At 30.0% G+C, this 18,220-nt stretch overlaps 2 protein-coding genes across 2 annotated transcripts; both read right to left on the reverse strand.

The window, feature by feature from the left end:
* On the reverse strand, nt 5,582–6,365 carry LOC109344948. The gene has a single exon (XM_019583672.1). It carries the CDS (start codon nt 6,015–6,017, stop codon nt 5,658–5,660), a length of 360 nt encoding a protein of 119 aa, XP_019439217.1. The 5' UTR covers nt 6,018–6,365; the 3' UTR covers nt 5,582–5,657.
* Nucleotides 7,332–13,427, reverse strand: LOC109344949 (anthranilate phosphoribosyltransferase). The gene is made up of 10 exons (XM_019583673.1): nt 13,000–13,427; nt 11,786–12,265; nt 11,517–11,674; nt 11,223–11,306; nt 11,017–11,069; nt 10,398–10,479; nt 9,562–9,669; nt 9,223–9,346; nt 8,922–9,007; nt 7,332–7,913 (listed from the first exon to the last, which is right to left on the reverse strand). Exons 1-10 carry the CDS (start codon nt 13,319–13,321, stop codon nt 7,692–7,694), a joined length of 1,719 nt encoding a protein of 572 aa, XP_019439218.1. The 5' UTR covers nt 13,322–13,427; the 3' UTR covers nt 7,332–7,691.

Genomic DNA, 18,220 nt, shown 5'->3' on the forward strand with positions numbered 1-18,220 from the left:
TATTTCTATATTTAGACTTATCTACACAATATATCATGTTTTAATTAACTTAATTGTATTTATCACATTTTTTGTTTAAAAGATTACACTTATTTCTTATGCATGGGTGATCAGTGTAATAAAAGTATAAAAATTAGGGAGATCTGTGTAAATGTAAAAAAGTGAGGGGTAGTTTGTGTAATTTCATTAAAACTCAGGGGTGTCAATGTAATTTCCTCTACTATATTTTATGTGAAAACTTAAAACAAAATTTTTTGACACTAAAAATAGATCAGATAAAAAAAATCTTAAACACTATTGTTTAAATAATACCTTTAAGGCAGTCCATATTAAATTATTTGTTCACCCTAGAGCTAACCGGATGCTAAGTGAAGTGGAAAAACATTAGTAAATTAAAGTTTCTATGGTAACAATATCTAATGAAAGAGATCGGTAGATTTTCAGGATAATCGAAATATTAAATGTTCGATTCTTGGGAGTGACATTTGTTAGAAGGGATAATTATACACTCCAAAATTGATTAATTCCTTATCATAGGATGAGAGGGTGAGAGAATACATTGATAGTACCTGAAAATATAATATGATGTAATTAACTTGGAATTGTTAATGGTTACTCTATGTTTAGCCATAATTTGAATTTGAATTCCTTGTTTATGAATAGAGTACTTGACTTGGCATTATTTATGGTTACTCTATGATGTAATTGACTTGGAATTGTTTGTGATGTTTAATGAAGTACATAAAAAAAATTAAAAAGATGAAAAAGTAATATGATGTTTTTTTGTACTATCAAAATTATTTTCTCATCCTTTAGGTAAAGAACTAATCACTTTCGGATGTGTGTTTGTTTCTTCCAATAAATGTCGCTCCAAAGAATTAAACACTTGACATTTTGGTTATCCCATAAATCTAGTGAGATCTTACATTATTAAACTAACACTTTGTTGGTAAAAAAATAATATGATATAACACTTTTATTATATAGTCTATATTTCTATCTTTAAAAGTAAAAACAATGAAGATTAGGATGAATGATATTCCCTTGATTCCACCTCTAATCCATAGAGAAGTTTTTGAATTCACCAAAGTAGTGTACTTTTTCTATGGTCACCTTTAACATTCCACTTTTTAAACTACAATTATATTTTGTTTTATTGAAATTATTCAAAGTATTTATCTTTTTTAAAAGTGCCACTCTTCCCAAGTATTGAATTAAGAAGAGAAACAATTTTTTTAATTAAAAAAATTAAATCATAATCATTGAAAAAAATTGTCACATGTCACAATCCATACTCAAGTACTATATTTTATATATTCACAATTTGGATAAGGTACTGAAATATAAATAAATTGTTTTAATCGGTGATTCACTAATTAAACTATATACTAATATAACAATTTTTTATTATGTTTTTTTGACTGATTTTATGTCATATGATTGCATTACTAATATAATAAAGGTTGATTCATCAGTTTTTCGGTTGAATAACTCATTATAATCTGATTTTTATGATAATGAATGTTAGTGTAATTTAAATTATTTTAATAATAGTAGGTAGTATAAGAATGAGAGAAAGAGGATAAGAATGAGTTAATTATTAATTTAATATTGTTATGATGATGTCGAAGCAATAATGGAATGAGGGTCCTCTTTCCTATTTGCATGTCCTTACAATAGATAATAATTCAACCCATTACTTTTAGATTATAAAATTTATGCACGGAAGATTTATACACAGTCGATATATTATTTATCATCTATTTGTATTACTTTTATTTAAAAGTTAAAAGTAATCAAAAATGAATAGAAGATGATACAATGATAATATTTTTTTATCTTACTTTTATTCCACCATGGCCTTCTCATACTTCCCAACCCAAAATCACCACAACAAAACCCTTCTTCATTTAGTACTGGATCAATACTATAGAGGTAAATTATGTGGAATAAATATTCATTTTAATTCTTATAATTTTTTGTGTGTAATAATTTGATACATGAAAATAATTCTTATTATGTGTTGTAAGATATATTAAAAATAATTAATTTGACCATATTTGATATTTTTGAATTTTTATTTTATTTTTTAGGTATTAAATTTGTATACATAAAAATTTTGAGGGACAAAAAATAGATATTTACTCTAATTTATAATAGGCCTGAAAATGAAACCTTTATCATTTTGTTATGAGGGATGCAAATTACAACTTTTATTTTTATGGAATTGTTCTTTCAATTTGATCTTTCAAAGAGGATAAAACACAAACCATTATAATTATTCAATTTCATGCTCATATTTTATTAAAAAAATGATCATTCCATGGATTTTTATAATGGACTTGACATGATATTATTGGTGGGACATGAATGGATAATGACAAATAAGACATGGTATCTTCATTCTCAATTATTGGCCCTATGAACTTAGCTTTAGAAATATTAAAAGAAAATAATTCCATTTAACTTGCATAGGATTCTAATATTCCCTCCAATAGGAATCAATGACCTAATCCCACTAAAGCATAATAGGGAACCTTTACACTTTAAATACAAACTTGGGGTGGGTGGGGTAGAGAGATAGGTAATGCATACTTCTATATTTAATAATCAAAATTTATATATAATTTTTTATTCTCGACGGGTATATGAGACTAACTATCTTAACAAGTATTTTTATCATTCACAAGACTCGAACTCGAGAATTTGTTTAAGGAGAAACAAATATATACCACTTGAACTAACACCACTATTGGTTAATAATCAAAATTTATATCAATACACATAGAATTTAAACCATTCATTTTAATAAGATATCGTATAAAAGATATAATATCAGTAAGTCAATCAATAAGTCCTTATATTGATATAATAAGATATTGATTTCAGATAAGTAATTAAACTTGTTAAAATTGGTTAAACTATATTGTACATACCAGTTAAAAGTTGGTTGTCCATGAAAATATTTCAATTTTTTTATAAATGGCATAAAAATTAAGAACATTAAATCTTGTATTTTTAGTAAATAATTTAAATAATTAAATAAATAATAATATTTATATTTATAATTTATTATATTTATTATAAAATATATAACTTAATTGACATATAGTTTAATTAATAAACTATTATACATGCTACATAATAACAGGTAGAATATTAATAATGCTATGCATAACTACATACTCATCTACCCTGTATAAAATAATAATATTTGATTTCATATACGAGGCATTTTTATATTCACTAACCGAGTAATATGATCCTAAGTTTTAAACTTTAAGGGTATGCATGCTTACACATTTTATAATGTATTTGAAAAATTATAATTAATCAACTCCTTCAATAAGTTTCTATACTATAAAAAATAAATAAAATGGCAATGTTAAGTTATTTGGTGAATTGTTAATAATTATTAAATAATAATACCCTTAAACTTTTTTTCAAATGATAAGTTATATCAATATAGTATTATATATCATTTTAAGTCTTTTAACAAGCTAATTGTGTATGGTTTATTTTCCCAAACATTATAGTTCAATAGGTTATCTATGATATAAACTTTCACCTACAATCATATATTTTTTACTATTATTTTCACATCAATAAAATATAAAGTAAATACTCATTTCAGTCTCTCGTATTTTTCAATCTTATCAGTTTGGTCCCACAAAATTTGAAAAATTCAAAATGGTTTCAAATAATTTCAAATGTGTCTCAAATTAGTCTTTTTTTTATAGTCAAATTAGTTTTTATCGCGTGTTATAAAACATGCTCAAAATAACTAATTTGACTTATATTTGATTTTTTTAACGATCATTTTAGGATTTTCAATTTTTAAGGAACCAAATTGGTAACGTTAAAAAAAACATGATAAATAAGTATAAGTTCACAACTTTTTGTTAAAGGTAAATGGGGGCATATGGATAAGGACTTATTATGTGGGCCAATGAACAATGAGGAGTAGCCGTGCAGCTTCAGCCTACCTCTTTTGAATGTCTTCATACTTTGCATTTGCCAATTAAACTACAAAATGTGTACATATTGATAGTGTAAATTTTTTAATTGATATTGTATTATTCACGATTTACTTTTAATTATCATTGATTTTTCAGAAAAAATAATCAAATAAATGATAAACGACACACTGATTATGTATAAATCTTTACTATTAGTACATAGATATTATACTCTTAAATTATTGGCATCTTAGACTTTGACTTTAAATTTCCCATTCTTGAGCTTGTTCATCAATAGTCACACATAGCTAGGTTGCATATGTCATGTTTCTTTTATGTTCTTTACCTATGATGAAGATGATAGAATCCATATCTTATATTTGGTTCATACTTTTTTTTTATTGGTAATTATTAGTACGTTAGTTGTTATTATGTTAATATTTTGTTGTGGGTAAAACTCTACCCTCAACCTCCTACGCCCTATCATCAAACCACCCCTATAACTCCCATTTTTTGTTGATGGTGGGACTCGAGCCCACAACCTCCTGCACTCCATTCGATAAAATTCTATCAAACATTTCCATAGAATTTCTATTTGGGGTTTAGGATTGTTCACACTTAAATGATCTATCAAACATTTCCATAGAATTCATGGTAGTGCATCTCCATAATTGGGTAGCACTAGTTAAGAAATAATGTTGGAAATTGAAGATAAAAATTTGAATTCTTCAATATTTGATAGATTTGAAAAGTGTGTTTAAGATAGAAAGTTGTATCTATAAGCTTAGGGCGTGCCCTTACATAATTTTAACACTATAGTAAAGAGTATTAAATAAAAAACAACCTAGTCAACTAAAAAATATACCCATCACAAAAAATTATCCTTTGAATTGTAAATAATTAAACGATTTAATATATATACATCGACAGTGTAGTGTTTTTTACATTGTCAGTAAATCTCTGTCGTTCATATGTTGGTTAGTATTGGCTTTCAAACAAAAGAATTATAAATTAATGGTGCATGATGTACTAACAATTTAAAAAACTTTACACAGTTAATTCATAGATTTTAAACAAAATATTTTATTTTAACCATATCAAAAGAAGCAGAAACACATTAAGTTCTACCACATTGAATACTTGTTGTGTCAATCATAACAAGGACTTTGTTGTATTTTTACATTGTTAAACAATGTGCAAGTGTTTCATTGCTCATTCAAGTCTCATGAAGAGATTCATGACATAAAACAAAACAAAACAAAAACTGTAGAAAAGAAGATTAAGGGATTAAAGCATGCAAGCTAAGGTGTCATTTTATTTATATTACATTTCTGATTTCTCTATACAAAGTAGACCTAATCTATAAACTCCTGAAGCTCCAGCTACTACTGAAAGAAAATAGATAAAACTTCGTTTGCGAGTTGGATTTTGGAGATGAAGGAAAGAAAATAAAAAGTTTGAGAGCCCATGAAATATATTTGTGAGATGACTCACAAGTCTTCTCTTTCCCTTCCTTCCCCTTCGAAATCCAACTCGCAAACATATCGTTAAGCTAAAGAAAACTAAGTACACAACAGAACCAAATTCTACTCTTTTCTTTTTCAACATCTTCATCTTGATGTCTCTATGATCAATTAGCCCTTTCATCAACATTCTGTCTTATAAAGCCAAAAGTTGTCGTTATAAGTTGTACAAATATCATTTTTGTTTAACACGCTGCATAAACACGGTTTCTAAGTCGTGTGGCGTAGCTGTGAACAACTCTTTAACGACACCCCGATAATCACACTTCCCCGAAGATTTTCGCTTCATCGGAGCAGGTGGGCACGACAACATCGTCGGAATCCTCGATTTCAAACTAGTTGGCGTTGTACAAATGTACTCGCTTTCTTCTTCTTCTTCTTCTCGCTCCTTCTTCTTCTTCTTCAACTTCTTCTTCTTCTCGAAAGGGATCGTATATATCGGCTTCAATGCCGCTCGTAAACCAATTCCGGCTATGACCCATTTTTTACTATCTGCTGATTCAAAACTTCCCTCTGCTACTTCAGACAATCCCATACTGGATCACACACTAAAAAAGCTGTTTCAATGTTTATATGCAAGTGTGTATATAATACAATAAGGTAGATGGATAAGGGAATAAATAAAAGATGATACTATAACTTTTTTGTTTCCTATTCAGATGAATCTGAAGGGAAAGTGTATTGAGTGATGAAAAGAGTAGGGGAAGAAAGTGTGAGATAAAGAGATCAAAGTTGTTCTAAGGAAGTAGAGAAGAAACAGGGTTTTGGTTTATATGGTTGGTTAAATGAAAGAGATTTAGTGAAGATCTGAAAAAGTTAGAGAGGGTGCAAAAGAATAAAACTTTGAAACTGAATGAAAGAGAGAGAGAGAGAAAAAGCAAGGAAATTCTTAGACATTTTTTTTGATTTTCTATCCTCGTATCAGAGACAATCATGTTCAAGCTGGGAACGTCCACAGGTATGTGAGACTAACTTTCTCAGCGGATATTTTTTTATCCACAAGACTCAAACCCGAGACATTACTTAAGAAGAATTAAACATGTATCACTTGAACCAACACTATGGGTGTGTAAATTCTTGACATTAGCAATGAAGATTAAATTATAAAAAAGTATATATAAGACAAATAGAAGGAGACAAAAAATGGGTGGATAAGGGGTACCCGTGAAAATTGCTGAACCTGCAACCAGGAAATCAAAATATTCCAAGTGTAAATGACTGAACACTTTTGTAAACATTGTCCAATGCAATAATTAAAGAATCTTAAAAGATTATAGTTTTGGTGAATAGTAATGGGTTTGATAGATTAAGAAACTGACTTTATAATTTCACAATTATGACTATTTTTTAGGATTCATTAACCATTGTCCTTGCTAGCCAAATAGATGATGCAATTTTTATTTTTTTGCACCAAAGGTATACTTAGTCCAACAACAATCGCCACGCCTTTATACCAACAAAGTGTTAGTGTAGTAGCGTAAGGTTATGCTAGATTCCTAGAAAGATCAAAAGGTTAGATGTTTAATTCTTGGGAGAGACAATCATACATCCCGAAAGGGATTAGTTCCTTACATATAAGGTAAGATAATATCATTGGTAATACTAAAAAAACAACAAAACCTTTATCTCACTAGATGGGGTCGACTACATAGTTCGAACAACGTCATCATGCTCTATCATAAATAATATTCATTAACAAAGCATTTAAAAATGAGTCTAAAAATATACAAATTTGGTAATCAATAGAGCTTATGTGAAAAAATATCATGCTTTATTCAATAGAACATAAGATGCCATCAAAATCAAATGCTGTACTTTTAACTAAGATAAAAGCAACAAACCATGATCTAACAAAATAAAAACAATCTCTATTAGCAATGCCATTGTTCAAGAAATTACATGAGTTCCATTTCCACTATGTAGGTAAATTAACATGTAAAACAATGCACAAAAATTTCAAAAAATTGACTATTAGTGTGTCATTTGTCCTTACAAACATGTATCTGTGGTTTCCAAAATTCCAAGTATGCTGAAGAAGGTAACCTAAACCTCAACCAACATTGGTAAAAAGGATGAATTTTTCAGTGTCACCTAAATTTTTGTTTGTTTGTAAATTATCTTATTTGGGATAAAACATCTGAGGTTTTTTCCTTCCTCTTTCATCCCTCACATTGTACATATTTGCAATGCTCAACTACTTGGGACTTACTCAATCCACTTTGTGGGAGACCTTGATATAGTTTACGAGCCGTTTCAGAGCATTACCACTGTCAATGGCTTCTCGGGCTCTATCCAGGGCTACGGATATGTCTTCTGCACCATCAGCTCTAAGCAAGTGATCTACCATCCCAGCATTCAAAACAATCCGGTCATATGCTGGTCCCTTTTCTCCCGAGAGAGCTGCTAAACCTAATTCAATGTTCTTTGAGACCTGAAGTTTCAAAAGGAAAAAACACATACCGGTCAAAAACTTTGGCTTTCATCATACATAAACTGGCAACATATGAAAAGCCCCCTAGTCCCTATGTGTGATGATATTACATTACATAATGGTTTAACACATCGACATTCCAATACAGCATCGAAAAATAAACTGCTTTAAATGGTTACACACATTTTATGCAATGGAAAATGTACATGCTTGAACCGAAAGTAAAAGTAAATGTTGCCTGTGATTTTAAGTAATGAAATGCGGTCAACAGAACTACAGACCAGAAAGGTATCTATTCATCTACCACATAGCATGACTGGGAAATAAAATAGAAGTCTAGGAAAAACACATGATAGAAAAACAGGTATTAGAAAGTGAATTGGCTTTTGATTTTCAGAAATATTGCACAAATATTAGATTTTTAGAACAAATGTTTTTCTTTTAAAAGATTGTATGTAGAATATTAGAGTTAGTAAATCAAATAATAGAAATAGATGTTAGAGACTGGAGTAGTCACCTGAACTATCATTCAGGAATTTATTTCAGTAAGGCTGTTCTAAGGTTTCTTATTCTAATAATCTAATGTAATAAGAATAAGCGGGAGCTTCATACGAAATAGGATAGGCATGAGTGTGGATTTTAAGTTTTTAATAGGTGACCACCATGACTTATCTAATTGATTTAATCTTCTCACCCCCGGCTCCATCTCTCTCTCTCTCTCTTCAATCACCATCCTTAAGATCCTCCTTTAGCCACATAATGGCTTTAATTTACAACCACAAATTGCTTTGTTATAATTAATACTAAAAAGTTTCTTAAACTGTCCCATATAAGGTGAACCTGGCAAAACTCTAATGCTTTGATGCCTCTGTATTACGAACAAGCAACCCTTACAACAATAGAAAATCTGAGATTATAAATGAATGTGAACCGCAGGCATATTTCTAATAAGTTCCAGATAGAGAATAGGACATGAAGAGTCTAAAACACAAATTCTAGAGAACTTACAGATCTATCGGTTCTTGGTGTGTCTGTGGGTTGGAAACCGTAGTCTGCAGCATTGACCTCAAGACTAAAACCTTCACGTGTCACTCCTGCATATGAAATAATATTTTAAGTATATCAATCAACGAAGTAGGAAAAGATCCTCAGTTTACTTAACAGAATTTGGCATGAGTAGCAATGTTGCAATTAACATTAGCAAGAAAAACAAAAGTAAAAAGAATGTAAACTATAAACTCAGATATTATAATCAAATAATAATTTAAGGATGTAAATAATAGGAAAAAACAAGCAGACCAATACAGACCACCAAGTTCGGATGTGGATGAAACGTCATGTGAACGGAACCCCGAACAATAGTTCACAGGAATTCCCCTAGTTGTGCCAACTGATCGCAATCTTGTAGTCATTGAGAGGGCACCTTCTTCTCCCTACAACATGAGCATAATCAAAGGTTACATGAAACTTCATAAGCTAAGGTATCAAACATCTTTTAATATAATTAGTATATTATATTAGGATGGTTTGACCCATTTTAATAAGAGAAGAAAACAACAATTTATAATAAACCAATAGTATATATACGGGGTAAAATCGATGTCTGAAAAGCTCATAGATTGTGATGAACACAGATTGAAATCCCAACCTTCACTACCAAACCAGAATGCACCCCCCTTCTTTTCATGAGCATTAACAGTGGCTCTTCGTATCCTCCATGATAAAATCCAGCAACAATAGCTTCCTTACCAGTGGCCTGTTGAAAGATATACAGTTTAGTCTACTTCTGGTTTACATCAAAAATACCATTTCACCTAATTGTGGTCTCTTCTGTTCAGCTTTAAAGCCAAAATACATGATTTCATATAATTCTACCAAAATTTTATTTCCTCCTTTTATTTTCGAAATTGTTGCCCTGGTTCCATTATTTCCTTGGAGCAACCAGAAATTTTTACTTACTGCTTCCTAAGAACTACCTTTTGGTAATCTTCAACATCAAACAAGAAATTAGTTCAAATGAGATTAAATTTTATAATTTCATAGACTGAAATATTTATTACTCATTGAAGATTTTGAAGTCTTGTTATGTAGAAAATTATGCTTCTAAAAATCCACAAATTTGTATAAAATTATAATTAAGTTACTTTTCAGAATTTAATCAGCAATTTCGATTCACATAAAATTCTTTTACCTTGTGAGTATGGCATAGAATGTGCAAATAAATAATCTACATTATCAAGGAAATATAGTATGATAGTCAAATCATTTACTCATCTTTAACAAATAATTTATGATACATCTAAAATTAACAAATAGAGTACTGCCTGATGAAATTAAAATTCGTTCTGACTTATGACTTTAAACATCAAATATTTTGTATCCTGTGATGATGATAATTATGATGGTTTTAAAAAATAAAAACTTTGTACTAAACTAAGACAGATCAATGACAATTAAAAATAGATCACTAAGTCTAAATCTTACTTTTACATATCGCTGAACCTTTTCAGTTGTTGCTAGCGGAGGGCGTTTCTTTATGTGCTCCCTTATCTTAGTTAGAGAGTATCTGCAGAAAAAATAACATATTTAACCTACTCCATTCCTCTACATATATATAACACACTACAACAAATATGGATCGTTTTGCAAGTTAATAGGGACCGTTTTGCTTTATTGCAGAGCTATAGGATTTTTTTAATGGATTTAACTTCAGGGAGTAAATCAAATTCAGACACTGGAACTATATGGACTATAATTCCATATGTTAAGTAATTTAGTAGAAATTCAAGATGCCAACAAGCAGATGAACATTCAGGATAGGACTTCTTTACAAAATATAATCCTTCTGAAAATTTCAAAAATTTCAAAATAGATGCATCAAAACTTTGCCGACCCGACCTAGTGGGATTAAGGCTTCGTTGTTGCTGTATAGATCAAAACATTTCTACTAAATTATGTTAAAAAAACATTCCAATTTTTTTACATGTTCTACTAAAACATTTCAAGTTTTTTCTTCTGATAAAAAACATTTGCCTATAAAAGCCCCGATACTTTATAAAGTAAATAAGGCTTAGAGTAATAATATGAGGTGAGATTCTCATACAGAGATGGACGAGCTTCACGCTGACTTACATAAGCAAACCCAATTTCATCATCCTGGAAAAAAGAATGCACAGAGATATTATTATATACAAAAAAGGGTGGCCCGAGGCAAGAGGCTCCACCTATTATTATATATAGTGGCTAAAATAAGAATAAGAAAAATATTATGATGGCACTATAACAACAATTGCAGGAAACAAAGAAAACCTCGAGAAGTTTCTTGGCCTCAAAAGGAGATAAGTTTATGTTTGCCCCCATGTACTTCAGCATCTGCTCTTCTGTAATACCCCCCTGAAAAACAACAATAGTTTACTCCAAAAGTAAAAGTTGATTCTGAATCAGATACATGAAAGCAGATAAAATAAACTTCATAACACATTTAGTCAGTTCTGACTTCTGACATTAGAATTTCAAAGTCGGCATGATGATTATGCATCTTAGTCTACACTCTACAGCTAAAACAACCTAAGCACTCAATACAGATAAGAATTGATGACAAACCTTAGGTGCCATCCAGTCTACACCATGGAGCAAGCAAGGTTCACCATAGCACGATCTAACTGCAGCAACAAATAATGTACTTCTGAAGAAGCGTGTGTTACCATCATAAGGTTCGCCATAATGAGTCAATGATCTAACATCAGCAACAGGAGGGGGACCTGCAAATCAACTTGTGAAAAAAATTAACTACAGGGAATCTAACCGAGCATTTAGAAAGTAGCAGAACAAGGGCCAGAATCCAATTGCCTACTAAAAGTTAAAATCTATACCAAGTTCATCGTCAAATGCAAGGCAATATGCTTTTAATTCACGATCAGTTTCCCTGTTCATTCGTTGTCCTATTAAAAATGCTGAAAGCAACGCCTCACTTAATCCCTGTGACTGATCACCTCCCTCTTTGAAGGGAAGAACTTCTTTTAACACACCTTGGACTTCCTCAAATCCAAGATGGCCACCAGCTAACACTTCCCTAAGAGCACCAACCAATCTCATTTCGCTAGTGCAGCTGCCAACATAACATGGCCCAATTGAACTTCCCACCCCCATCATTGATCCATCAGGGTCCGCCACGAAGATTACATCAGGTGGAAGTACTCTAACCAGAAGCGGCCAGAACATCTTCATTGCTCGTGTTTCCCCTTCGCTCCATTGTGTTGCTACAGGAAAAGCATTTGCACGGATTGTCATCCCTGCAAAAAATGCTCCAAGTTGCGCTCTAGAAACTTCTTCATCTTTGAGTTCTCCCCGAGCTAAAATTAAAGACAATAAATAAATAAAAAAACACTCTTAGGATTAGTAATTACGCTTTTGATTCTTAAACCTTTAACATCATATTAGGGAAAGCTTTTTCTCATACGAAGATAGTTTCTTTTTATAAAAATAAATAAATTGGTTGTTTTGGGTTTAGTATAGAGTAACACAATTGACAAACATGAATAAATTACGAGGAAAAGTATTTTTATAGATATCACTATTTTTATTTTTTTTAGAAAATGAAAATTTGAAGCTTTATGATCATATTATTTCGAAATCAATCACACTTTTTTTCATTTACTCCGGCAGAACTAACTACAAAATAAATACTTAATCTAAAAAAAATAACTTCATACCTTTGTCTCAGTAATTCTTATTCTATAAAAGTGTGATTTTTCAACATAACCCTAAAGATATGGGTATCTTTTTTTGGTATAACCAATGTATTCTCTCACCCATATTATAAGGAACTAATATCTTTCTTTCGGGTACGTGAATCGTACTTTTGAACTTCACACCTATCCAGGGCCTTACACCACTAAACCAACGTCTGGTCGGTAAGAGTATCTTAAAATCACTTTTCCATGAACATTTAGAAATACATATAGTTCGAATCAAAGCATATTCTGTCTTTACTCTATACGGAACAAAAGGCAATGATTACAAAACCAACAAAATATAAGTATCAGTTATTGAAACTGAACTCCATGAGAGAGAAAAAAAGAAAAACCTGATCTGAGAATTGTATCAAACACCTTAAAGGCTTGTTCTTCATCAAGTGGTCGAGTCTGTGTTGGCCCAGTGCAAACCCGAGCTTGTGCCTCCAACACCGTCTGGTTAGGTTTCACCAACACCGGACTCCGGTACGACGAAGACAACGCCGGATTCCGAATATCAAACTCCGGGATCTCGAATTGTTGAACGGTGGCGAACGCCGTGGGAGGAGAAAAGGTTCGCCGGCGTAAAAAAGAGAGTTTGGGGAATGAGGAAAATGGAGAATTGTTGAGAGTGATAGAGATATAAGGTTGTGGATTGAGAAGAAGAAGATTCATGGCGATATAATCTATCCAATTTTTGATTTGATTCCTTGGAAGGAGAAAGAAGAAGAAGAAGAAATGGTGAAGAATGAGAAAACGTTACACTATCTAAATTAGCATAGTCATATAAGATCTCGTTAGATTTCATGTACCGAATCGTTAAGACTCGGGACTTTGCTTCTTGGAGCAGTTGTGTACCCGAAAGGAATCGATATGGTGAGAAGCTACATTGTTAATACCAAAAAATCATAATTAATAGAATGTATCTTATTCGATAAGAAATGAGTCTCTCTAATTTATATATAGTAGTATATTATTCGCTAATGATTAAAAAACATATGGTGGATAATATAGTAACAATAGAATATATCTTATTCGATAATCTGCATTGTTAATACCGAAAAAATCATAATTAATAAAATGTATCTTATTTGATATAAGAAATGAGTCTCTCTAATTTATATATAGTAGTACATTATTCACTAATGATTAAAAAATATATGGTGGATAATGTAATAACAATATATAAAACTTATATTGATGGTGAATATGTTTTTTCTAAAGTTAATATGAATGATAAATAATATATTGATAGTGCAAAAAAATTATGTCTTAGACATATACATGTCTTACCAAAAACTCATATGTATCATCATGCATAAAGTGTAAGAAAAAATGTATGTATTGAATTCTTATGTATTTTATATATCATTATTGACTCTTTAAAAAATACAAATGAATAGTGAGTGATGTATTGATAATAATAATATATTATTAACAATGTATAATTTTTTGCTCTAAGAGTATTGGATATTATACTCTCATACTGTATTATATATTACAAAATGATTATATTTATTTTATCTAATAATCTAATAATAATAGGAAAAATATATGCATTGAAAATGTATGAGTTTTATATACTATCATTATATTATTCATAATTTATGTTTAATTATCAATAATTAATATAAAAAAATAATATAGATGAAAGTTATATAATATATTGTATCAAATTTTATATTGTTAATAAATAGACATTACACTTGATTTAGATTATAAGTTACATGAAGATATAGTATTGCAAAAACACTAATAGAATTGATAATTCTAAATGCTATTATTATATGCTTTCTTGCATAATTCGGGAAAGGTAGTAATTGTTAAGTAATGAATGATCAATAAATAGCGTTGATATTTTAGAGAGATAATATTCCACTAATAAAAGATAATAAAATGATGCATTTATTATTTGGAAAATCATATATTCCTATAACATGGGTTAAAAAGTAATATTTTGTTTATTAATAATAAGTTTATATTATCTTTTTATGGTATAAGAGGATATAACATTCTTATTTTTTTTAGAGGAAGTAATACATTTGTTTTTCGATTTTATCACGAACAAAAAATAGAATCAAAACCATATCTAGTACTTAAAGAGGCAATTTATTATTTTTGTTCTTATTCTGAAGGATACAAGTGTCATCTCATTATATCTAAACAATAGAGTTGTCACATCATGTTGTTCATTTATTATTTGGTCGTATGTACAACGGGTGTTGGTTCAAGTGGTACATGCTTGATTTCCCTTAAGCAATGTCCCAGTTTCGAGTCTTGTGGATAAGAAAAAATGTCCGCTGGAAGAGTTAGCCTCACGTACTTGTGGATGTTCCCGGCTCGGACAGGATTGTCTCCAGTGCGATGATACATGTAGAAAACCAAAAAAAAATTGATTGTATGTGAGTATATTCACATAGGTAATATTGTTGGCATCAACTCGTATCTATAGGTAACAGTTGCACTTTGATGGAGGTTTCTCAAATCAAACATTTGGATATCGGTAGATACTTCCTTGTATATCAACTTATATTGATATTAATTGAGATTGAGTATCCATTCTTTATGTGTTATAAATTCTCACAAAAGAATTCCTTCTAGAAAGAATAAGTCGATGATCTTTAATATGGTTGTGTTTTGACATCTTTTAGAAAAAGAAATTTAGAAGATACATTTAGTAAAATAAGATGTTCACATTCAAATGTAGTAAGTAAAAAACTTATAGAAGTCTAAGATTGGACTATCCCTAATGTGAGACTTAATTAAACAAAAAAATAATTTAACTCCAACAATGATAAGAGAAAATTTTATTTATACTTTTAAGGCTGTATTTGAAAGTTACAAAGGAAAGATAAAGATAGAGATCAATGGACAAAGATGGGGAGGAAGAAAAGGAGAAAATAAGGCAAATCAAGTTAAACATCTAACTTGTTTTATAGTGTGAAATTTAGATCAGAAAATAATGAAATGTTAAAAACAAGAATATTGATTTACACTCTTTTTTAAAATTTAGATAAGAATATTGATTAACAATGAGAAATAAACAAGAATGTAATTATAAAATTTTAGTAAGAGTGTTTATGTAATTTGACATGTTTATCTCTTAAAAAATCACAAATGAGAGAGACCATAAAAATAAACATTTAGAGTGTTTTATAGGACTTAGAAAACCTCCAAAAAAATTATTTTCCACTCAACTCTCAAACAAAAGAGATATTTTTCTAAGTCATCATTTATTTTCATCTCTCTCCAAAACAAAACTCGCAAACATATCGGAGATGTTTAGAATTGTGGTATTGGATGAAAGCATAATAAATATGATTGGTTGAATCTTTCTCTCTCATTGTTGCCCTATGGTATTAAGTCGATTGTTGCAAAAGGGTTATTTTATGAATATAATATGAGAGTGGATGTAAAGTATACATAAATGAAGAATCTATTGTCTTGTCCTTATCATTTCCTCCTTATATTCTTTTCACTTTATTTTTCTATTCATTCTCATTAGTTCTATTACTAGTGTAGATGGACACAAATCCCTAACGGGTGTACAATTTCTAAACTTAGATTGGAAAGTTTTTAACCACCTAGGAGTTCTATTGTTACTCGGGTATCGAAAGAGCGGAAAAACATAAATAAGATAACAAGTCTTGAACCATAACCTTAATGTAGTAGTTTTATATGCATTTTTTAATTATAAACTCTTTCACTTATTCCCGTATATTTAATTTGAGACTTCACATTTGAATAAATAGGTATTGAAAATTTAAATATTCCTAACATATGGAACTAAACCTCTGTATTGAAAATTTAACTTTCCAAATTTTTTTTATGATAAGGACATAAGAGAGTCCCATATTGTGATTTAAAATTTCATGTCATTTAATTTGTAGGGACAATCTTATCTAATTGTTCATTCTATTTTGAACTTCCAACTTATTGAAGGAATAAATTAAGTAATTAAGAGAACAATTAAAGGGTTAAAAGGGAAGTATAACAAAGTTAAAAAGTTAGTTTTTAAATTGACAATGTGTTGTCAAAGTGCAATTAGAACATATAAGGCGTTGGTCTAATGATGTAAGGTCTCACTCGATCTCAAAGATCGATGAATCAATTCCTTAGAGCGATACTTATTGAGAGGGGTAACATGAACCAAAAAAGATTAATTCCTTACTGAAAGAGGTGAGGGGATACCCGATAAAAGCTAAAACCACAAAAAGTCTTCAAAATCTTACATTTGAATATTTAATTCAGAATGACACCCATTTTCTTTTTCTCTCAACAAGTTGTATCTATGGTATCTTCATGGATACCCACTCAAGGACTCAACTTCACTTTCAATTTAATAATACATAACTTTGTCCAAAGTGTAGACACACTATCTTTTATATTTTTTGTTTTACTTTTGGTGTATTTAAAACCACGATAAAATACCAATAAAATAGTAGTCTAATAGTGTAAAAATCTGCTAGATTACTAAGATTATCAAAAAGTCAAAATATTTAATTCCTAAGAGCGATACTTGTTGATAAAGACAGCTATTTATCAAACTAATTTAAAAAAAAAACCTATTTAACTAAGATGTCAAACTTAATTTTTAGAAAGCATGTTGATTGACATACTTAATTATGTTATATATTTATAGTATTATTTAATATAACTAGAATTATCATATAGGAAGCTTGGTATAAAAAATACATAAAGAAAAGTAATTTAATTGTTAACTGGTAAATCTATTTAAAAACATACATAATATTAGTCTTATAACAAAATATATGATTTTAATCATATGACTTTTCACCTCAAAACCAATACAAAACAATACATTGTTAAGTTATGACTATACATGCAATGCAAGCATAAGTTATAAGATCCTCCATGCCACAAAATTGCTTTGTGAATATTTCACATAGCTTGATCTTATTTGTGTTCCCTCTATTTTATGTCCTATGTTTTTTTGCTTATCTAGTGCAACCTATTGGTTGTATTTTGATGTTGTGTTCCCATAAAAAGGTTGTGCAAGTTCAAGGAGAATAATGAGAGAAGACGCAGAAACAACAAGAATCAAACCGTGATCTGTTACGTGGAATCAGTTACATAGATCGATTGACACATTAATGCCCTAACATAAACCGTGTTCATTGAGAAAACGTTCTAACATCACAAAATTATGCAGCTTGTGATCACACATAACAAGGCTTCCAAGATAGAATCAGACAGCATTTTTGGTAGCAATGACAAAAGAATGGTCCCAAAGTAGTTGTCAACACATAAGTCTATCACTCATTAGTCTTACAATGTTTTTATTCTTTTCCATTCATCACTAGTCCTTAACTAATCTAATACTAAATTCAGCATCTTTTTTGGAAGGATATCCCCTCCCTCTTTTCGGTAAGAAACTAATCCATTTCGGGGTATGTGACTCTTCCCAACAATTGTCGCTTCCAAGGATCGAACCATTGACATTTTAGTCATCCTGCAAATCTAATGAGACCTTATACCACTAGACCAACACCTCATTGGTGCTAAATTTAGCATACGTAACAGTTTGAGAGCATATATATATATATATATATA

This window comes from Lupinus angustifolius, chromosome LG04, assembly GCF_001865875.1.
Source record: "Lupinus angustifolius cultivar Tanjil chromosome LG04, LupAngTanjil_v1.0, whole genome shotgun sequence".
In the NCBI taxonomy this organism is placed as follows: Eukaryota; Viridiplantae; Streptophyta; class Magnoliopsida; order Fabales; family Fabaceae; genus Lupinus; species Lupinus angustifolius.

Excerpts from the sequence above, each read along its gene's own strand:
- LOC109344949 (XM_019583673.1), bottom strand. The coding sequence starts at position 13,321 with ATGAATCTTCTTCTTCTCAATCCACAACCTTATATCTCTATCACTCTC. Across the intron at positions 11,675-11,785 it reads TGCATTTGACGATGAACTTG|GTCCCCCTCCTGTTGCTGAT; the intron begins GTATAGATTTTA and ends GTTGATTTGCAG. Across the intron at positions 7,914-8,921 it reads CACCAAGAACCGATAGATCT|GTCTCAAAGAACATTGAATT; the intron begins GTAAGTTCTCTA and ends TTGAAACTTCAG.
- LOC109344948 (XM_019583672.1), bottom strand. The coding sequence starts at position 6,017 with ATGGGATTGTCTGAAGTAGCAGAGGGAAGTTTTGAATCAGCAGATAGT.